The 23,189-nt window shown below is 42.4% G+C and overlaps 1 protein-coding gene across 5 annotated transcripts in view; it reads right to left on the bottom strand.

Annotated features, from left to right (window-relative positions):
- The window catches only part of HEATR5A (HEAT repeat containing 5A), a 131,776-nt gene that overhangs the window by 72,802 nt on the left and 35,785 nt on the right, over window positions 1-23,189 (bottom strand). For all 5 annotated transcript variants that reach the window (XM_059723022.1, XM_019488779.2, XM_006263021.4 and 2 more), the window contains 5 exons: window positions 19,731-19,986; window positions 17,035-17,190; window positions 8,993-9,243; window positions 5,355-5,466; window positions 3,703-3,855 (listed from right to left, as the gene is read on the bottom strand). In XM_059723022.1, coding sequence (XP_059579005.1) covers window positions 3,703-3,855; window positions 5,355-5,466; window positions 8,993-9,243; window positions 17,035-17,190; window positions 19,731-19,986 — 928 coding nt within the window. The remainder of the gene's footprint in view (window positions 1-3,702; window positions 3,856-5,354; window positions 5,467-8,992; window positions 9,244-17,034; window positions 17,191-19,730; window positions 19,987-23,189) is intronic.

Raw genomic sequence — 23,189 nt, forward strand, 5'->3', positions numbered from 1 at the left:
TGGTAATCAGTAATCTTCCCCTCGATCCTTAGATCACTCACCAGGTCCTCCCCTTCGGGCAGGACCAGATCAAGCAATGCCTCTCCTCTAGTTGGCCCATAGACCGCCTGCATTAGGTAGAGGTGATCAATGCAAGCGATAAAGCTGCGTGACCTGTCAGATTTGGCTGTCCACTCATCCCAAGAGATGTCAGGGAAGTTGAAGTCCCCCATGATGATAATGCATCGGGACCACACAGCCTCAACCAGTTCACTACTGAATTCCCGATCAAATTCTGCCTCTTAGTGGGGAGGTCTATAGTAGTCTCCTACAAATATGTCACCCTCCCCATGTCCATTTAGTCATTGAGGTCTTAAATGGGCAGCTTCCCACTTGAGCAACATCTTAATTTTTCCATCAAGGCGTGCCAAATGAGAGAGGCGGGCAGTTGGCCCAGAAACAGGTGGGCAGGCCAACATCTAATCGGCCCCCGGAAGGCCCTGTTACAGGCACTTTGAACTAAAGCTTGTCAAAAGTGCTTTAAGTGCCCCACCGTCATTTTTCAGTGCAGAGACGCTGATACACATGATGCTGGAGTCTGCTGGAGCATGGTAATTAATAGCGTCTGCTTCTATGTGCTGCAATTCCAGCACATTGGAGCAGCCTCCCTGCACATATATAAAAGACCCTAATCCCCATTTTGAAATGTGACGTAGCCATGTAGGAGCCTAAATCTCACTTAAAGTTTATTGGGTTTCAGTGTACACTGGCCAAGTGACTTTTAAAAGTAAGACTGGTAGTTTTGAAAATTTTTACTTTAAACCAGGGATTGTCAACAGGGGGTATTTAGGATTTAGGAACCCTAAAAAGTCAATCACTTTCTCCCAGACCCCTAAAAGGTATATAATTCTTCAATTACAACTTTTTGCAGTACTAAAATTTCGAATTGCTTTAAGGAAAACAGCTAATTATAAAGTTAACATATATTCTTTGTTCTGAGAAAATATTTTAAAAGAACCTGAATAAAAACCTAGTTCAGCACATACATATATACAGACATCTATGCCATGTCCATAGCTAGTATCTTCTTCCTGCATAGTATTTCCTAATTCCAGCCCTTTTTCAGTCTATACTGCTAAAACTCTTGTCCAAACATTGATCATTTCATGCCTCGACTACCCTCTCACTTCTTCTCACGTTTCGTAACCTGCTTGCATCCTTATATCTGTTTCAAGTCAATTCAAAACATAGCTATTAGGACAATGGTCCCTTACCTTCACTGACATATGAGCAATAATACTGAGCAGATAGTGGGCTGCAGGTAAAAACCATTAACTCTCCCTTGTCAGCATCATGGGTAACAGGCTGCCTGCAAAGCTTGAGTTCAGAGCTGCTATACTAAGGTTATCCTCTTGGCTCGTCACTCAGGCAACCTTCTCTTCCTTTTTCAGGCCTTCACTGTCTCTACCTTTCACTGCAAACATGAATGTCTTATTATTACTTTCAAAGCCACAGTTTAGTTCTAACCTGCCTATGCAACCTTTTATCTTACCATAGGCAGACTGGTGTCTTCACTTCACCACTACTGCCAGCCTCGGTCACCAAATTGTCCATCTCTCTGACAAGCACTTAAAGGTCATTAGAGAAGTGAAAGAAATTCCCAGTCAAAGCCTGTAGAGGATCCAACTAATTACCCAAATAATTCCTGAAAATGTATCTATTCCTTAATGCATGAACAAAAAATGTAATCTGCAAGCAGTAAGTTGCAATCATTGTTCCTCATGAACTAAAAACTGCAGTCCTTCCATTATTTGTTTACCCCATACCTGGACATGAACTTATTTTTTGTCTTATCTACCTGTTGATTCTTGCCTTTTGGACTGTAAGTAGGGACTTACCAAATTCACGGACCCCAGCAGCCAATTCCATAGTTGTAACATGGTTGAGGCCCCTGATTTTATGGCGGTATCATGGCCAGGGCTGTCATTTTGAAGATGGAACAAAGCAGCCTCCCCCCCCTCCCCCGCCACACCTCTGATTGGTTGAGGGGCACTGCAAGTTCCATCCCTCCCAGGTACTGACTGAAAGCCCTAGAAGCTAGGGCTTCACACACCTGCCCCTGCAGTGCTGTGCACGGGACTGAGCCCCACCTGTTCCCACTTGAGTAGCCTGCGCTGCACTCCTGCCAGCGCCAGCCCCAGCAATCACCCAGCTTTGGCGGAACTGTTCCCAGTGCTACAGCTGCCCAGATGTTCCTTTGCTCCCCCAACCTCCAGTGGGAGCAGCCAGGCTGAAACTTCCCTCTGCCTGCCTTCCCCCCCTGCCCAAAGCAGCACAGCAGACAACAGGAGCAGAAGGAAGAGCTGCTACTCGAAGTAAGAGGAGCACAGAAGCACCTGGCCAGCTGCAGCTGCACCAGGACAAGCCCAACAGGACCACCAGGGCTGTTCTGCTCCCTTTGGCTCCAGCTGTGGCTCCTGCCGTGCTACACTGCACCACTCCGGGGTGGAAGGCAGGGGCTGGGACAGCTTCAGCCAGTCAGGTCCTGCTCAGTGCATGGAGATCCAGCTCCAGCTACTAGCCACCTTCCACTTGCTCCACCCACTTGCGGGGCTGCTCATCATGCCGAGCAGGTGGATGGAAGGCAGCCAGGAGTTAGAGCCAGATCTCCATGCATTGGGCAGAAGCATTCCAGCTGAAGCTTCCCACCTGCCCACCCAGAGCAGCGCAGCAGGGCAGGAGCAGCTGCTGCAGCTGGAGGTGAAAGGAGCACAACAGCCCCACTGGCCCCTGCCTGTGTGCAGCTTGTAGTGAGGCTGCAGCCAGTGGGGTGCTGCTCTGCTCCCCTCACCTCCTGGTGACAATGTGAGCCCAGCTGGCTGCAGCCATGCTGGGAACAGCCTCACCGGAAGTTGTGTGCTGGGTAGTGTGGGTGGGAGCACAGCACTAGCTGCCCCGGTGGAGCTCGGCCCCACAAGGAGCACTGTAGGGGCAGGCACCGACTGGGCAAGCTCTGCTGCATGCGCCCCTCACTTCCTCCTCCCTTCTCTCACCCCTGGCTGACTCCCAGGCAGCCCCCCTACACATGCAAATAAATTGCCCACTCCTGCTCTAGCTGGAGCTGCCTGGCTTAATTCAGTCATTATCACCCCCTGCAAGGGGCAGAGGGCAATAATTACTGAGTAAATGAAGTTTAAGTGTGGCAATTGAACAGGGGCTTTTGGCAGGTTTTCCCTGCTCACCCTCTTCCCACCCCTTCTAGAGACAGAGTGGGGAACTTGTCCCACCTCTCCCTGCCCCATCCCCCTTCAAGAGACACACAGTCTGCTTTTTTTTTCCCCCTCTTTTCTCCCTCCCCTCCCCCTTCTAGGAGAGAGCTCTTTGCCAGATTTTTGAAAGTAGCTAGTTCCCTGTGCTTCTTTACAGGGAACCAGTTATTTCATGGGAGACTGCCAATTACACGATTTCCGTGAAATTGTGAATTCAGTAGGTCCCTAACTGTAAGATATTTGAATACAGAACAGTTATTGATCACATATGTAAGATATTGTACAAATATCTTACAGAAGACTTGAGTCTGCTCTGCTGTGCTAGAATTACAGCACATCAGAGCAGCCTCTCTGCTTGTATATAGGAACCCTACAATGATGGTCTTATTTATTCTTCAGAAAAAACAAATAAGAGATGGATACAGAAAAAGGAAGTACACTACACTGTGCTTACCACAGAGAGCACCAGCACGGCCTTCCAATGTAACCTGCCATGTAAACGAATCTCCTCGACTCTTCTCTGTTTCTAGATCTTTCGGAGATAGAGGAAAAACACACTTCCATAGTAACAGTATTCTTGGAAGGTGATGCTGGACTACTGCAGGACCTGTAAGTTTTAAGAACTGTTGTTTGCAAGTGTGAGGAATCATACAACTTAAATACTAAATATTTTTCCCACATTTACAAATCTATATGGCATTTCGCCTACTAATTTTTACATTATTCTTTAAACCTTCAATTGCCATAGCATTCTACTTTGGCCAGAAGGGGATTTTTACTTTCTGTTGTTAATGGTGTGTTACTAACTAGATTATTAAGTTGTTTGGTTTTTTTTCAAATCAACGTCACTGAAATTTTACGAAATGTAGTTTTATCCAAATCTTGTGATTTTAGGGACTCAGGTAAAGAGCAACAGAAAAGCAGATTTTTCAGATGGTAGGATTTGGAAAGTCACAATTTCTCATCACAAGTCTGTATACAGAAATATCTCTTGTCATGAAAGAAGAGCATAGGGTTCGCAGACAGATGAGATGGGTTCAAATGTTTAAGACAGCCAATAATACACACACAGAGACAAAACTTTATTTGGGACTTTAATTGTAGGGTTGATTATTGGCTGATCTCTATTTAAAATTGGAGAGATAATCAGTGACATACCATAAGCAAAATGTGCTCTGAGGATCCCAATGTTCTCTCAATTTTCAAATGGTTTGCTCATATATTTGTTCTCAGATATATCATGCAAAACGGTTCTAAAAGTTTACGGTCATAAAATGCTACTGGATTAATTTTACAAACTATATTTCACAGTTTATCATTGCTCCAAGTTTACCACTGTTCATAATGAACTACGGCCAAGTACAGGCAGTCAGAAAGCCCCAAGCTGAATTGATTCAATCTTTGCAGGTTAGTCTATAGTATAGCAGCTGATAGGCAAGTGAACAGACATTTACTTTTGATTCTGGAAATGCAGCCACATGCTGCTGTGGCCCAGGCCAAAAGCTAGGGGTACTATACCATGTCTCCCTGCTCAGCTAGAGCAGACAGCTTAGGTCAAGACTAACTCACCCAAATTGTGACAGGGGTGCTTGGAGGTGAGGACGTGCAAAGCATCCTGGGATGCTCGGGGACTCAGAGTTAACTTGAATTTGGAGGAGATCTGGGCCAGAAGTTCAAAAATCTAAATCAGTTAAGTCTGGTGCTACATCTTAAATTGGTTTTGGCCATTTTGGAAGCAGTTTATGAACAGTGAATTTCTGTTGTTACAGATTTGAACCAGTTTCAGATCACTTATACAGGTTTGTGTGTAATTTCTGTCCCTAGTCTAAATGTCAGTTTCACAGTAATAATACTTTTATGTAAGACTATTTTCTTATCAGAGATTTAAATTAATTTTAATATTTTGTAGAACTGCTTCACGCTAGCACATAGTGAAGCCAAGCATGGGCAGGTTGTACACAGCTGGGATGGGGCCATGGGCGGGCAGGGAGTGGCATGCAGGAGTGGGGTGGGATGGGCAGGGCAGGACCACAAGAATTAAATTTGGCAACATGGATTCCTACAGGGCATATCTTAGTTTGAGTTAAAGTTATAGAAGCCTGTTACCTAATGTCATGAGGGCAGCTATCAGGAGCCATCCAGCCTGTGTTCGCTGCATTGCAATGCGACTATTCTGAGAAGCTGAACACAGTAAATCCTCTGCTACTGTCATGATTACCTATTTCAAATTGGAAAGAGAAACAAGAGCATCAGCATCTCAGAGAATTCAGGTGCTAGATTTTTTTCTTCAAGATGCAGTACTTCTAACAGTTTAGGACTCAGTTCTGCTCCCCAAGAAGTTATTTCCGAATGCATTTATTCCATTGGGACTAGCTAAGGCCTTAAGGTCATGAATGCAAAATTAATAAAAATTCCTTCCCAGTTACATAAATCTCCAAAGTACAAGACCAATATGCAGAGGTGTGAAATGACCCCCCCTGCCTTACTTTGTACAACTTCCAAGTCTTAGAAAGTTTCTTCTCCACATTTCAAGTTGAAGTTGCTACAGAACAATGATTACAGTGGAGGAGGGGTTTACTAGTAGTTACAGAGCTGTCTTTAAGAAAACAATTTTAAGTGCACATAATTATACTTAAAGGAAGTAAGTATAAAGGCCATGGGACTCATCTTCTTGAGTTCCATTTCAGAGCTGTAATTCCCTTAACTCTTCTTGGTAATTGTTAAGTATTATTATGATTTAGCCCATTGCATGCCAGGCAGGTTCAATTATTTGGACTGGAAGACCACTTAGGGAGTTTTGGTGAGCTGTTGCTGCTAGGGGAGGGGGTGCTAACCCTTCCCAGCGCAGTAGAGGAGATGTGGGGGGGGGGGGAAAGAGTGGGGAGGCAACTGATCTTATCTGGCCTTGGCTTGTTTACCTCACACCCACTGCCAGGAGCACCAGACAGAGCAGGCAGGTGGGCAGCATTTCTATGAAGATTAGCCTGGGTGCCCCATAGGCAGGTTGTACACAGCTGGGATGGGGCCATGGGCAGGCAAGGAGTGGCACGCAGGAGTGGGGTGGGATGGGCAGGGCAGGGCAGGGCTGGGCCGGCACCAGGGCCAGGATCATGGGGCAATGACATCACAGGGCTGGGGCCTGGGGCAGAGCTGCAATCTGCTTCCTATACATCCTGGCCGGCAGGCTTTATTTTGCACACCCCTGTTCTACAAGGGAGGAGCTTGGCAAGCCAAGGACAGACAAGCAGGCAGAGGACATGTGAAGGGTAATAACACATGATTTATATATATAAGCCACCTTGATGCACTATAGACAGAATGGCAACCCCCCCCCAAATTCATCAAAATGGAATTAAATAGACAGATGAACTTAGGGAAATTGTACCATGCATGGAAGAAAGTACAGTGATGACGTGCGAGTCTGGTTTTAAAAGAAACTCTGGTCTCTATTAAATGTTAACAAATTATAATTAAGTAATGGCACCTGGGTTATAAACACAACCATAATAACAACAACAACAAACCTTTCCTTTACTATAGTTCTCCTTTAATTTGCACATTTATAAAAATCCATGAAATAATCAAGGAAACTAAAACATTAATTCCCAAATTCTGGAACAATACTCAGATACAAATCAAACAAGATATTCTGAAATAATCTAACTTGAAAACAAAATTACACTATAAAAAAATACTGTATACTGAATGAGCATAAAGAGTATCGCCAGTATCAGATGAATGCCAAAATAGTAACGCTGGTTTCATTCAATTTCATCTGAATTTATGAATGACATTTCATGTATGCACTAGCAACTATGACTTGGGAGGCTTTTCCTTTATAAAATATTACCACTAGTATATGATATCAAATATATATTTAATATACTAATTGTTTTGCTAATTGCATTGCGTCTGCGACATTCAACACACTCAAAATGAAACACAGTAATATACTATGGTTGCTTTCCAAAGCATGACATATTTGATACTCTTTTCAAAACTTCTCTTTTTAAACTGGTCTCTTTCAGTTCCTCAGAACTGGAGCCAATCTGGAATTTGGCAATTTTCCTGGGAGAGAATGGAAGAGAGCTTTTGTAACTCCCACGTAACTGGGTCAGTATATTGCTTTCTGTTCCCTGTTCTGTCCTCTTAGGCCTCCCCCAGGTCCAGGACATCCTACATCATATTTTTCAAAAGAAATCTTTGTTAAAATGGGAGGGTTTGTCAGATAATTTGCATTCTTTAACTCTGCTTAGGTATACAGCTTTTCAAAAGGCACTCATCTAATGAAGTTATTGAGGCTATGTTTATTTTATTCTTCCCTACCCAAGCTCTTGGAGTTACCAGCAAATTAATTTTTTTTAAACCAAAGACCGTACTCCTCCCCATCATCCAAAATCAACCATTCCCTGAAAAAGGCTTTGCCTACATGCTTTAAGTACTTTTGAAAAAGTTACTGATTTACACTGAATATGCAACAGTAGAGTAGTATAAATAATGTCAATCATGCTTATCACAAGTGAGAGGGACTACAGCAAATGTACTATTAAAATGTTAATTTGGTTTTATTGTGGTGTAATGGCAAGTAATGGAATAACTCTTTATCCATACAGGTATGCTTCATCTGGTCTGCTCCAATCTCCCTGGGCCATGAAACAGAAGTAAGATAAGTGCCCGAGCTGTGAAGAGAGGCTGCTTATATCAGTGCTGTACCATATTTTGCTATCTGTGATTAGCTAAAAGGATGAAGCCTTCCTTACTAATGTAGAAACAACTTCTGACATCTGCCTGCTAGCACTTCCAACTTGGATTACTGGAATGTTATATACTCTTGAAAGCCATTCAGAAACTTCAGCTAAAGGAGAATATTACATTCTATCAGTGTAGACAAAATTGGTACATTGGACTTGTGGCAGCTTTAACTGGAATGATTAAAGAAATAACTACATTTTATTTTATGTAGTCATGAAAGGAACCAGGGTTACAATAACTCATTTTTAGCTCTACAAAAGAATGTCCTCCCAGGAAACTTATTTCTAATACAGAAGCAATGCAAAAGATCTGTGAATGTACTTCTAATTAGTTTTTTTAAAAAGAAAGATCTTTTTCCTTGGCAAAGCCTAATGTGTTTCAATTGTATTCTGGACTAACACAGCCTTTTCTTACCCAATAATACTGCTGTGATGTTCGTGGGAAAGAGGCAAATAATGGTAGCATGCCAATTCAAGCCAATGGCAAAACAGACAAGAGATATAGACACTTTAATCTTCAAAACAGAACCGCTTTGTTTACAGTTCTGAAAACATAACTCATCTCAAGAAATCTACACCTTTCCCTAATCTGCCCTCATTCTCTAAAAGTTCTTTAGAATCAACCTTCAGCCCAAAGAAAGCAACTGGGATAGCTCAAAAACCACTCTATATAATTAGTATAACCCAACACATTGAATGGTTATGATGCTGATGATGCCATTGTTTAATTGTAAATTTCAGAAGGTCAATATTTAAACTTAGGAACATATTCAGTTATTTAAATAACTGGTTTTATGAAGTATGGAAAACAACATGATCACATGCCTAGGAAGAGATGATACAATTTTAGAAAACTAATAGTTTTTCAGTTTAATAATTATGTCATAGAAGTTAGTAGCTGAACTATCACAGATAAATAAAACAAATACATGTTAAATACTACAGTAACAAGTATCACAAATCTACTTAGAAACAAATTACTAGGATAATTACCTTCCCTTTTCCATGTGAAATACCCAAAGGACAGTATCTTACTGCTCCCAACAAGGCAGCAGTAGCAAAGCTATATCCGGTCACTGCTTCTGGAGAAGACTTAAGGGCACTAAGACGCTCAACACAGCGATCAAAAAGTGGCGACACATAGGATGGCAAAGCTACAGCAATGCAGCGTAAACACCAAGCTGCTGTGAGACGAACCGAGACACTAGGGTGAAGAATGACTGAAATTACTGTATCCAAAACTCCTGAAAGAATAAAAAAAGCTAAGTTAAAAATCACAAACAAAGAAATCCATCTCTAAAACAATGACCACTATTGAAAGGAATGTACATATTTTTTGAGCGATGGTGAAAATCCTTCTGTTTGTGCGTGCTCATCTTTGAAAAGTGCTATTGTGAATTTTGCATTCAACTTCAGAATATTAAAATATTTTTCAAAAGAACCTGGATGAGGAGCAGATGGATTAAATTAAATCCTAGAAGGATTATACTGATGTTGCTGAAGAAAGGGAAAAAGTGGCAAAAAACAACTTGATGCTTCCTTGACACCACTCCCTCATGTGAGTTCTCTTTCAAGTCATTAGTCTACAGTCATGGTATGTACCTAGGCTGCATATTGCTAGGGATATTCCAAAAGTCACAAAAGTGCTCTTTCCTATACAGCAAACCTCTACAATATCATATTCCCTTTTCTTAGAGTTAGACTTGGTCACAGCAACCACTTGCTTGTCACATTTAGGCTCGACTATTTTAAGCATGAAATTATTAATCTTAAAAAAAAGGCTACTAAAAGTACAAAGCAAATTCAAAGGCTACAATTGCTTCAAAGTAAGCAATTCTACTCAAGGACTAAGAACAAAACAATGAAACTTTCTTATCTCTTCCCTGACTCCCTCTAAATACAGAGTTAAAAACAGCGGGTGAAAACCTTGGACACTTTCCCAGACTACCCAAAGGACCATTTTGCCCTTTGTGGTGATGACCTCCTACAATCCATAAAAATATCAATCTTGAAGTGAAGTGTTTTGGGAAGAGACAGATCTTGTTTGGCAACTACCTCACAAATCCAGAACTGACTCCCAAGAGAGGTCAGAATGATCTCAGACCTTAGAAACTGTAAAAGAAAATGCAGATCTATTTAGACTTGGTTTTTAAAGATAATACCACAACATGTAACAAAATAAAGACCCAAAAGACTGGAAGAGGGAAAGATAAGAAACTGGGGAAGGAGGAAAGATATACCGTATAGGTACACATCATAATTTTGGCAGGTGTTCAGTGACCAACAATCTAGACCAAAAGGAAGAAAGAAACAAAATCTAGTTTAATCAAGTTGTTTTATCATAGATATCCTAGAGATGCAAGGCTGGAAGGGACCTCAAAAAATCACCTATTCCAACCAGCAATTGAACCTGCGACCTTTTCTTGACTACAAAAATAAAGTCAGGACATTTACAGTTAGGGACCAATCCAATTCACAATGTTCATGGTAACCACAAAAATCAGTAGATCCCCACGAAAAATCATGAAATCGGCAGTGTTTGGTGGGAGGGGGCGGGGGGGGGGAGCACTGCAAAAACAGAAAAAGAAAGGGAGCTCTGGTATCCTGAAGCACAGAAGGCAAAAGTGGGGGGATTTTCATGGTGGAGCATGGAAGGCCGTGTTTCATGGAGAGCGGGGAGTGGCCGCACGCAGTAGAGCAGCAACAGTACAGGGCAGTGGACGGCTGTGGCGGCTGCTACGTGCAAACTTTCCAATTGCACCGGCCAGTCGGAAATTGTGGTTAGCAGAATTAGTAAAATCCTAGATAACAGGTATTTTACTGTAGTAATTCCTCTTTCCTCAATATGCTTCCTGTTTAACACATCCCCTCCACCTCAGAGGGGATACACAATTGTTTCTCTGGACAAGTGCATTAAATATAACATGCTTCTGTATGTTTAATTTTTTTCAGACTTTTGACAAGTATCAAAAGAATACAAATTACCATATTTACTCAAATACAAGATGAGGTGCATCCCACATTTGGGATAGCAGAAAAAAGCAACTTGTCTAAACAAGCCACATAAAGAAACCTCATTAAACATACTGTTCATCAGTAAACCGCTGCAAAAAGCAGCATATGTGCAGCAGTGGAAACCAACTGTGAAGTTGATTAAATGTAGCCAACACTGAGAATGACTATAAAACACATTGCCCATACTGGGCAAGCATGTTGATGGGAACTTTCTATCTCTCTACATAAGTCTTATCCATTGTATCAATTTCTCTGGGAAACCCATTTTCATTAACACTTCAAATATAAAACCACAGTCCACTCTACCATATGCTTTCTTCAGATCCAAAATTTTCTACTGCTGTATTTAATTTCCTTTCCTGAATGTGAGTCAGTGTTTCTCTTATCAGCTGAATTGACTCAGAAATCCTGCCCAGGACTGCACAGGTTGGATCTTCATGTATTACTTCTTTTCAGGTTCTTTTGTATTCTTAGAACTACCTTCTTTGTCAACAATTTGTAGTCTGTATTTTGCAGAGTAATTGGTTTCCAGTTCTTCAGAAACTCTTTCTTTTCCTTTTAATAAATAATAAAATTAGTATTCCCCTTGTAAAATCCTTCCCCGCTTCTCCCTCCCATTATTTCTTCAAAAACCTTTACTATATCCATCCCCACACTCATGGGCAAAATTTCATGTAAAATTTCATGAGTAGTGCATCTGCTCCTAGAGATTTTCCTTTTTTTTTTTTTTTAAGTTTTTAAGATTCCTCCACTTCCTTTAAGCTTATCTTTTCTTCCATTTTCTGTATCTCTTCCTCTACTTTTTGTCTTCAGTCTCTTTTAGAAAATTCTTCATTTTCTTTCTATTTCCTTCTTCTGGTATAGTGCTTCATAGAATCTCCTCGTTGCTTCCAGTACCTCCTCCTGCTTTTCCACTCACACCTCACTTTCTATTTGCACTGCTTTTAGCTCTCTCTTCTCCTCCTTCAGTCTGTCTGAAAAGTATCAGAACCATTCTTTGTTTTCTGCCACCCAAAGTACTTGTGCTAAAAATATTTTCTCTTTCATCTTACTTTTAAACCATCTTTCTAGTTCCTGCTTTGTCTCTTCCAGTTCCTCTCATATCCATCTTTCTTCTGAAGATTCCTTTAGCAGCTGCTCCATCTTCCTTTGCAGCGCTCTCAGTTCTTGTCCCCACATTTCTTCGGCCTGTTTTCTTGAAAAATTCTTGTCCTCTTCTTCACCATTGTCCACCATTCTTTGGTACCTTATACTGTTTTGTGTATGCATGACACTTCTGTATCTTGCAACAGCTGTACATTTAACTTCCACACTTCCTTTTCTCTTATGGAGCTCTTAACAAGACTCTCTTCCACTTTCAGCATCTAGTAATCACTAAAAAAGCTTAAGATTGCTTTTTTTCCTTATCTCTATTTCTTTTGATATAAACACAAAACCAATTCTTGATTGCTTCTTCCAGTAGGGCCTTCTCTAGTGAAAGCTTTCTCCCCTGCCCACACATCTATTAGTGACTCTTCTTTTATGATTTGCATTAATCTAGATAAGCTGTCTAGTGTTCTATCGCCTCCTTGTCTTGTTCCATCACCTGCTTCTACTACACAATTAAAAACCCTCAATATTGTCCATGGTTTCCCCCTGACCGTGTATACCACTAGTTTTCTAAGCAGAGCCTTCCTCCCCTCCCAATCTGATGATGGTGCATATACATTGAAAATTTCTAATTCTGTCTCAATTGCAGGTATCATTCATTATAGTCTGCCACTGAGGATGTCTTCCATGTATTTCGCTCTCAACTCTGAACTCTTGAAAAGAATTACTATTTCTGCCTGTTGCCACACGACACAGCAATGGGGACGAGTGTTCCATGGGAGTAGTGAACCCCACTCCAAGTGGCCTTGGCCCGTAAAGGAGGCCAGCCTAGAAAGGGCTGGCAATGGGCATAACTTACCTACAGGCACTGGATCTGGGGCAATGTAGCAACATGTGGCGCAGCCATGCCATTTTAGATGTATGTGTTCCCAGCGTGTAGGCAGGCACGCAGTGAGTAATGTACAAAAGGTGCACCAGGAGTCAGATGGCCTGGGTGACGAGCCAGATGGAGATGGCCAGGAATGCTCCCCGATTCTGGCATGCCAGTGGACTCAGGCTGTTGAGCCGGATGAAGATGGCAGGGAGAGTTTTTTGACCCCGGTGTGTCAGAGAACATGGGACGCTGGAAAACAATGCAAGAGCCTGCAAACAGAGAACCTGGAAGGGTTCTCTCTCTGGAAGCTAGTGGCCAGAAAAAGCCGGGACAACAGTGGGACCCTACACCTGGATGGAGAAATGCCAGGGGTGCATGAGTGTGAAACCCTGCTTAGTACTGGACAGAGGGCATTGCAGGGGCAGATGTTTTTGTTTTTTTTTGGGGGGGGGTTGTGATTAGAGGCTAGATCCTCCAGAAGGCTGAGTACACAGATCACCTACGTCAGCATCTTGAGAGGTTTAGCAAAGAGCACTTATTCAGCCCTGCTCTGGCAAAGGAGCTGATTAAGTTTTGAGTTTTATTTTCTATGAATTTGTGTTAAGGGTGGACTTTGATTGGATATTAACATGGTCACGGAAAGTAAGTTATTGGGATGGACTCTGTCCTTTCCAGAGAGTGATTACCTAGGATCGTGGTTCATAGCGTGGCTCAATTGTCGCCTTACTGAATATTTCTTTTGAAAATATACTTTAAGTTTTGTGACTGAGCAACCAAGCCCAGGGCTATAACCCAAGTACATAAACAGCTGCAACAAACTAGGACTGTAAAGCACCATTTTGATAACATCTAGGTTGGCATGTGGATGGGGCGTACAGAAGGAGGAGCCCCATAAAACATGCTTAGGGGAGCCTCCCTGAGGGAAGGGTACCTTTCACTATTGCAGCCTCCCTCCCTCAAGTTTTCTTTCCTCAATCAAGTCATGGCGAGTGGGTAAAGAGGGATCTCCCTCACAGGAAACATGCCTGAGACCCAGCAAAGGGTAAGAAGTGGACATTACATGCGTGTTGAGTGGTCTTGATAGTCGTGTTGCTCTCTTTGATGCCCTGACTGGGTACACTGCCACTTTGTTCCCATTTGCCCCTGACCACCAAGATGGTCCCCATCTCCACCTTTCCTCAAAGTGTTTATAATCCCTCTCCCCCAGTATACTGCATTCTTGTAGGCAGATCATGTCTGTCCTAACTTGTTTCAACATCAGTTCAATCATTTCCTTAAGAGATTCCTGACAGTAATCGATAATAATCAGTGATTAGCAGATGCAAATCAGTGATCAGTGTCGTGCTTGTTTTCAACTGAGCGTGCCTGTGCCTTTGAGGCTCATTAGTGCTGCTGCTTGCCACGGTCAACTTTTCTTCCTCTCCCCCTCATTTGCATGCCTGTACCTTTTGCAAGCTGCTTGGTTGCTTTTGCATTCAGGAACCCTACCATTTTCCCACCTCCCTGCTCTCCACTCCAGGCTGGAGCCCAGGTGTGATAGTGACGGAAAGCTGCTCTTTCGTTTGGACTCCAACTCACCTCCCTCTTTATCAGGTTTCTTTTTCCTAATTTTCAGCCTCCGTATTTTCTTCCTTTTCCCCACCTGTCTGTGCGTCTCTTTTTGTTGCTCCATCTCTACTTCTTTTGTTTGTTGAGTTTCTTCCTTTCTGACCCTCCCCAACCTCCATGTCTGAGCTGTTTGCTGTTCCTGCCTCCCCTTCCATTTAGTCTCTTATTCCATCTTCTGCTGCCTCAGTTACAGAGATTCCATTCCCCTTCTTCTCTGTTCCTCCCTCCTCCAGTCTCCTCTACCATTTAAGTTATATCCTCGGTTTCGCCCCACTCTTGTCCCCCACTTTCCCTACCCAATTCTTGCTGTTCTTTGTGGGGGTTCTGACATTTTTTGCAAAGGCCATGGACACCTGCAGTACAAGTGCCCCCCACTCACCACAAATAGCACATTTTAGGGATCCCTGGCACTCTGCTGCTCTATGCTCCTTCCCTTAACACCTGTAACATACCATGTGGGGACAATGTGCAGACAGGTGCCCCTCCTTTCCCACATTTGCTGCATTGTCTCAGTTGTCTGTAGTATAATATAAAACCCCAGTGTGGCCCCAGCTAGATCACAGACAGGGGGTGCTGCACCCAACTTGGTCTCCACTCATTTGCTTTTAACACTACTCATGCCCTCCATGACGCCATCCAAATACTATATTTGTCCCACACTTCCTCTCTACACATGTTATTTCTTTGAATATATAATTTAACCCACTTTTCTAGGTCCCAGGGCAGTGGAAGCGTGAAGCTGCACAGGTCCCCGGACTCTGCCAGGAGTGGAGGAGACCCACCTCCTGCTTCCCTGTGGAGTCCAGCACAGGGCTTCCCATAGTGTGAGTGCAGGCATTACAGGCGCACTGTGTGGAGCTCCTATAACAGAAGCGGACCGGGCAAGCTGTGCTTCTTCCCCACCAGGCACAACCACCCTGAGCCCTCCTGCCTGCTGCTGCTCACAGCGGGGGCTGTGTACCATGTAGAGGAGTGGGGGGGGGGGGTTCCCACACCCCCCACCACCCTCACACACCCACACCCTGCCCCCACAAGCTCCACTGACATATACCCTACCCCCACACACACCCTCACAACCCCCCTACACTGCACCACATACACACACAACCATACACACCCCCCAACCACACTCCACAGCCCCCAAACACACACTATACAAGAGTAAGACTTTATTTTTAGTTATTATGCAATCACCTCTGTACAGACTACGTAAACAAATTATAACAAAAATATGTTTGTAATAAAATTAAAATATGTTAATATGTTATAGTAGGTGTTTGACTTAGTCTATGATTTTATTTTCTGTTTCTAAGATGGCAACATCCCCCTTCCAACAGGAGTATGGGGTGGGAGGGCAGCAAGGGGTAGGGCTTCTGCTGGCAAAAGTCAGGGGTTAGGAGGTGGGTCTTGCAGTGCCTATATGGTGACCAGGTGATGGGGCAACTGTCAAGGGTCAGGGCTACCCATGCAGCTCTCCGCAGCTCACCAAAACTCATTAAGTGGCCCTCCAGCTGAAATAATTGCCCGCCCCTAATATACAAGTAGGTGCCAAAGTGCTGCTTAAAAGTGTGTTTATAGAGTACCTATGCTAAAACTTCCCCACATTTTTAAAAAAAAGGTAAAATGCATCAATTCTGGATGAACTAAGTGTACTGGTACTATATACAAATTGGTACAGCCAGGTTTAATCTCAAGATCATTGTTTTCAAATTTGCCCCTCACTTCCATGTATTCAGGGACAGCAGGGTCTGACAGTAAAGAGAGGCGGAAGGGAAAAAGCTAGGGGGAAGCAGAAGGCAAAGGGACTACTTCACCCTCCAGATTTAAATTTTCCTTGCTGTAGCAGTGGGACAAATTCAAGGCACACCTCTAATATTTAGATTTTATACCTGAAAAATTATAACAAATTTATAAATTTCCCATATATAGAATCTAATTATTGAGGGGCTGTCTTATGATCAGGGTCATCTTCTATTCAAGTAAATATGACACTATCCAGATTGAAATCTAAAAACATGACAATACCTCTTAAATTGACTCCCACTCTGCATCACTGCTCTAATATATTAAATGAAGATGAAATATGTCTATGTCTTAACAAATACCTGTAAGTATAGCTATACCAGCAGAATTTCACAAAAACTAGCTCTGTTGGGGACAGGTTGCTGGGCTAAAGAGGCCATTTGACTGACCCAGTATGACTGTAATACTTCTTACAGTCTTATGTACATAACCATAGGTTTCAATACAAGGTGTTTTTAGGTTTTCGAGAGGAAGTATGAGTTTATGAGGCCAGCAGCAGGAAATCAGAGGGAAATTTACAAATGTAGAATACAAGTGTGCATTTTCTGAGACTTGCTACTTACACACCTTGAAAAATATAAATGGTTTTTTTTATCAAGTAGACAAAAAAATCTCTAGGGATATTTTGTTCAGTAATAATAATTACCTGTACTGGAATCTTGTAACAATGGTGCAGCAGTAGTTCCTAAGCCATGTATAAGACTCCCAAGCTCTTGTAATGCACAGACAAGCACATGTTGGCTTACTGTTATATCCGTTGTACCAATCCGTGTTTCCAAATTACTGTCACTTGTTACAGCATCTGATAACGCAGTAAGAAATAACTCTGAAATCACTGACAAAATAAAAGATATCATCTCAAGAGACAGACTAAAGTAACAATGTGATATGGTGTATAAATGAACAGGTACTTTCTTATCATTAACTGTCTTGAACAGGGTTCAGAATTTTCATTGAGACTTAACTGCATTTCCAACAAGAAATGTGGCTCATTGGGATGGCATGGTTAAGGCATGCTAGTTTCTGTGGGAAATGACAAGCAAGGGAATGATGTGGCTAGCTTTCATACAGCAGGTAACAGCTACCTGATCCATTTCAGACTTTATCCAAGAGGTTTGGAATAGGTCATATTTTTAATATGGCATGATTGTAATAATCTAGGTTTGATAACCACTACTATGTCTGATACACTATGATACTCTTTCAGAAACAAAAGATATGCTGGACATTTAAAACTACATATAAACAAAGGTCTACATAAAGTATAATTCAGAGGGACAACCCAGTACCCAGAAAAGTCAATGAAAAAGGGGTATGAAGGAGCTTTTGATAATGGCCTAAGGGTGGGACTGTTAGAGTCTACAGGCTTAACTAGTGATAACACATACACACCTATATACATATTATATGCATGTGGGTGTGGCCAGCAGTGGCAAAAGTGGATGCTTTAGAGCAGTTGCTTTCAACTGTGGTCTGTGGACCCCTGGGGGGTCACAGACTATGTCTAAGGGGTCCATGAAAGATGACTATGATCAAACAAAAGTATGTGAATACCCACACTTACAATTCAAAGGGGTCTGAACCTCCATTCAACATTTCCAAAGGGTCCGCAAATGAAAAAAGGTTGAAAACCACTACTTTATAGAGTAAGAGCATATGAACAGGGTACAGCCAGAAGAGTCTATTCTCTGTCATACTTTCTCTGGCATCCACCATCATTGATCTAGAGAGTACCATACTGATAGCGCCCTTGCAGCTGAGAATTGGCAAAACACAGGCAAGTAAGGAAATGATGGCAAGTCAGTAAGACAAATTCACAGATTAATAGCCATTAAGCACAATACAGTCAGGGATGTATCTTTAAACCAGAGGATAGACCACTCTAGATGTACCCTGTTCATATGCTTCATTTTCCAACCTCTCCCAGGATAAGGAAGCAGATACGTGCACTTATATCACATAACAGCTCCCTCATTCTAGGGCGATTCCCATCAGACCAGTTAGTAGGGCTGCATGAAGTTTTGGTTGCCGATTCAATTCGGCGGAGATTCAGCACTATTCAGCAGCTGAAGCTCCAAATCCAAATCGAATCAGGAGACCTTTTAATCCAGGGGTGGGCAAAATGTGGCCTGTGGGCTACATCTGGCCCACCAGGCCATTCTATCCAGCCTGCAGGGCTCCTAAAAAATTTAGAAAATTGATAGTTATCTGCCCCTGGCTGCCTGTCATGAAGCCCTTGATGGCTTGCCAGAACTCAGTAAGTGGCCCTCCGCCTGAAATGATTGCCCACCCCTGTTTTAATCTCTTCAAATTGAATCGGAACCCTCTGAATTGATTCAAAGAAATTTGACGATTTGGACACAGACACAGCTTTAAATGTTTTTTCTACATACCTCAAGGTACCAGGGGTGGCTCGTGAATGCTGAGATGGTGGGGCGGATGGAGTATCCCACAGGAGCGGGGGGGGTCCCCAGTGCACTCAGCAGCAGACCCGGAAGTGGACCAGAAGCACTTCCAATCCACTTCCAGGTCTGCCAGGGAGCGCACAGGGGGTCCCCACTGTGCCACCCCGGCTTGGCAACAGGTACCTCCTGGGTCGGGGGGAGCACCCAGGGTCCCCCCCGTAGCCAATCGCTGATCATGGGGGGCATGGGAAGCCCTCTGCGTGTTGGGCAGTGGACCCGGAAGTGGATCGGAAGTACTTCTGGTCCACTTCCAGGTTTGCCACCGAGCACGTGGTGGGCCTCCCCTGCGCTCCTGTGGGATGTTCCTTCTGCCCCACCATCTCAGCATTCATAAGCCACACCTGGTACCTCGAGGTATGTAGAAAAAACATTTAAAGCTGTGTTTATGGCCGAATCACTGATTCTCCAAATCTGCATCAAATCTTCAGATTTGGCCAAACTGAATCTCTGTCCCCGATTCAGGATGAATCCAAATCCGAATCAAATACAGTCTGTTTTGCACACCCCTACTAGTTAGACCCAGATCCTTTCACTCTGTACCACCTCAGTAGTATCAGCTCATTGGAAAAGGTCAGGAAAATCTGGGCCCACATGTATCAATTATTTTGATCTGATTTGATTTATTGTCATCACTACTTTCATATTCAACATAAAACTGCTGTGGAAGAAAAGTAAGAAAGGGTTTTTTTTCTTTTAAATCAATAACTATCCTGATATAAAACATAGCCAGTTCAACTGAAATGCTTTATGTTATAGTAATATATCAGCACTAGAAATTCTATTTCTGCAGACTCTTTAAGATTAGGTTGAGTGAACAATTATTTCAACACTGGTTTAAAAAAAATAGCCTGAACAGATAATCTTGTTAGTCCCATACCCACAACTTTCTTCATCTTCCAGATGGCCTGACAAATCTCCTTGGCAGCTGCAATCTGAGCTTTTTCCCCAAGAAGGCCTCCTATGGTAGCTCGAAGGATAAATGAAACACAGCGGCGACAGCAGATAGCATCCATCTGAGTTTGATAAACTTTGGGGTGAGCCTGAGACACTAGATCTAGGACATGCGAAAGGAAGGCAGAGATATTCCTTTCAAGCCACTGCCCTCTTAATGTGGAAACAAACACCACATAAGTCTGAAAGAAATGTGAAAAAAGTAACATTTAGAGAAAAATCATCCAGAAAGTGAGATTAATATAAATGCTTTATCCCGACATGCAGTACTACCATTAGAATACCCTATTCCCTACAGAGACCACATAACAACTCCTTTATATAACAAATGTATTATATATGCTCTCAGTTTTCAAGTTAATTCTCTTGCCTTTGTGCTGGAGAAGGTTTCATCTGTTACTTTAGGGGTACTGCTCAAATGGTTTTCAATTAACATTTTGCCAAAAATACTGAACCTGGGCTTACTGCAGACTAATGCAGCCTACTTATCCGTGTCATTTAATTTCATTTCACAGTGTGAGAAATACCAGTTTAGCCTGCACAGGCACTTGTTATGTAAAACATTATGTTTGGCCTCAATGAACAACAGCTTCCAGCTATTTAATATTCTGCACATGGAACCCAAATTTAATGTATGAATGCATTTTAAGAACCACTATGCTTCAAAACTATAACCCATAACTTAAAAGAATTTTGTTTCTGTAGACTCTAAATTGGGGAATATTTGCAGCCACCAAGAACAGCTTTTTATTTCAATGAATTTTAATTGTTCTCCTTGAATAGAGGTACCTACAAAGACCGTGGATGTCACAACACTAAGAAAAGAATGCAGAGCCACTTTACAAATCTACTCACCACAGGACCATTTATTTTGCTGCATAGAGTCCCCTTGCAGATGCTTAACGTGCATTTGTTGCATCAAATGTTTAATACACAAAAAATTGCTATTAGTATGAAAAATAAACACAAAAATGTGACTACACAAATGAAATACACCACTAAAGGTCTGTTAAGAAGAATCATAACTATCAACAAAACTTTATTTTTCCCTCACCTCTTAACAATTTCCTTTTGTATGTATAATTTTATTGAGGACTATACCTCTTTATTACGTTTTATTTAAGGATACAACCCCCCCCCCAATTAAGGTTTATACAAATTGTAATTGTATAACTGCTCCTCCAAAAATCTAAAAGCTCTTGACAAATATTGCTTAAACTTCCCCATCTTGAATTAAACACTTCTAAAAAGCAGGAAAATTGGGGAATAAAAGCAGTCAAATGCATTTGGTTTAAAGGCATACCATTTTTTAATCCATGGCAGATTTAATTAGTTTCATCACTCCTGTTGCAAAAATAAATATGTCTTGGAAATCTGGTTAACACTAGAACATATTAAGAGAAATACTAAATTATAGGACTGTGCAAAGCTTCAGTCGCCGATTCGATTCTGAGGAGATTCGACCCGATTTGGCCACTGAATCTCTGAACTGAAATCGAATCGGAAGACCCATTTAATTCTCCAAATCGTATTGGAACACATGGATTCGATTCAGAGAGATTTGATGATTCAGGCATAGAAACAGCTTTATGTTTTTTCTACATACTTCAAGGTACCAGGAGGCTTGTGAACGCTGAGATGGTGGGGCAGATGAAGCATCCCACGGAAACATGAGGGCAAATCCCCAGAGAGCTCAGCGGACCTGGAAGTGGACCAGAAACACTTTCGGTCCACTTCCGGGTCTGCCGTGGAGCATGCGGGGGACCCCCCTGCCTCGGTAACTGGTGCCTCCTGGCTCTGGGAGGGGGCACCTGTGGTCCGCGCTCCTGTGGGATGCTCCATCTGCCCCACCATCTCAGCATTCACGAGTGCCCTTGCTACCTCGAGGTATGTAGAAAAAACATACAAAGCTGTGTCTATGGCTGAACTGCTGATTCTCCAAATCAGAATCGAATCTTCAGATCTGGATTCAGCCGAATCGAATTGGGACAGTGATCCAGATCAGTGAATTGAATCACTGTCCCAAGAATCGGGCCAAATCAGAAACAGATTCGAATACAGCCCACTTCACACCCCCCCCCAATAAATTATTGTTTCTTTTACTTTAACAAATTAGCTACGTGAGGAAAATTAGGCCAAAGGAAATGAACTGAAAGCAATTTTTATATCTATTCCAAATAATTTTATAATTGACTCAGCTCTGATGCATTTCCTTTTGAATTTGTCAGTTTCTTATTTCTCATCCAAAAAAGTTATACAGCTGACCATTTTTAATAAAGAATCATTATTAAATCAGAAGCGTCAAAGATATAGCCTGAGAGCCTGATTTGGCCCACAGGGCAACATACTCCAGTCCCTTGTACTGGGCCTGTGTGGGGCCAGTCTGGGACCCCGCTCCCCAGTCCTGCATGCCAGATCCAGTGCCTACAACACATGCTTTAGCACAGCAAATGAAGAAAATATCCCTTAGGGCATTCAAAATACTGTCCTATAAAAGCAAACAATTAGGTTTAGACACAAAAAAATATCCTCTCAATTTTAGGAAAGACAAGCAGCTAAAAGAAACCACTTAAACTGCTTTAGTGATGTGCTTTTCTGTACCAGAGATGGAGAAGGCTGAACAGGAATATATGGAGGAAATCAAGAACGGTGGTAATACCAACTCTTAGAGGAAAGTTTTTGTCTAACATACATACTGGAGTGTAAAGCCACATAGCTCAGGTGGAGGGATGACTGGCTCCAGACTGGAGGACCTGGGTATAATTCCAGGCATGGGTGGTGGGTTCTCTCATTGTTTTCACTTCCAATGCAGCCCTGAGGCCCACACTGCCTCCTACCCAATGGGTACCAGGAACTTCATGAAAATAAAGGCAACTGGAACACAGTGCTAGCCACATCGCCTCTTTTTCATGCCAAGGTTAAAGAAAGAGTGGAATTCTACCTCCACTGCCCCCAGTGTGCCTGTAACTGGGATACCTTTTACCTTTGCACTGGAGTGTACTACAAATATAATATATGCCCTATTTATTCATATAGCACACTCACATTTTCCCAAAAAATTAGTGATTGCAAAACAGGGGGCATCTTAAATAAGGACACTGATTCTAGACAGTTTGGTTAAAAGGGGAAATCTTTTGTCTTTATTCTGCCTTCCCAAAACATAAGCTAAGTACAGACAGTCAAAAAGCCCTATGCCAAACAATTCAATCTTTGCAGGTTAATCTAAGCTATGTAGATTGAACCAATAAGCAAGTAAGCAGACATTCACTTTTGATTCTGGAAATGCAGCCACATGTTTGCAGTGGCCCAAGCCAGAAGCTGAGGAGTGCTAGAGCACGCTTCCCTAATTGGCTGAAGCAGACAGCTTGGAGCAAGGCTATCCCAC

Source organism: Alligator mississippiensis, chromosome 2, assembly GCF_030867095.1.
Source record: "Alligator mississippiensis isolate rAllMis1 chromosome 2, rAllMis1, whole genome shotgun sequence".
In the NCBI taxonomy this organism is placed as follows: Eukaryota; Metazoa; Chordata; order Crocodylia; family Alligatoridae; genus Alligator; species Alligator mississippiensis.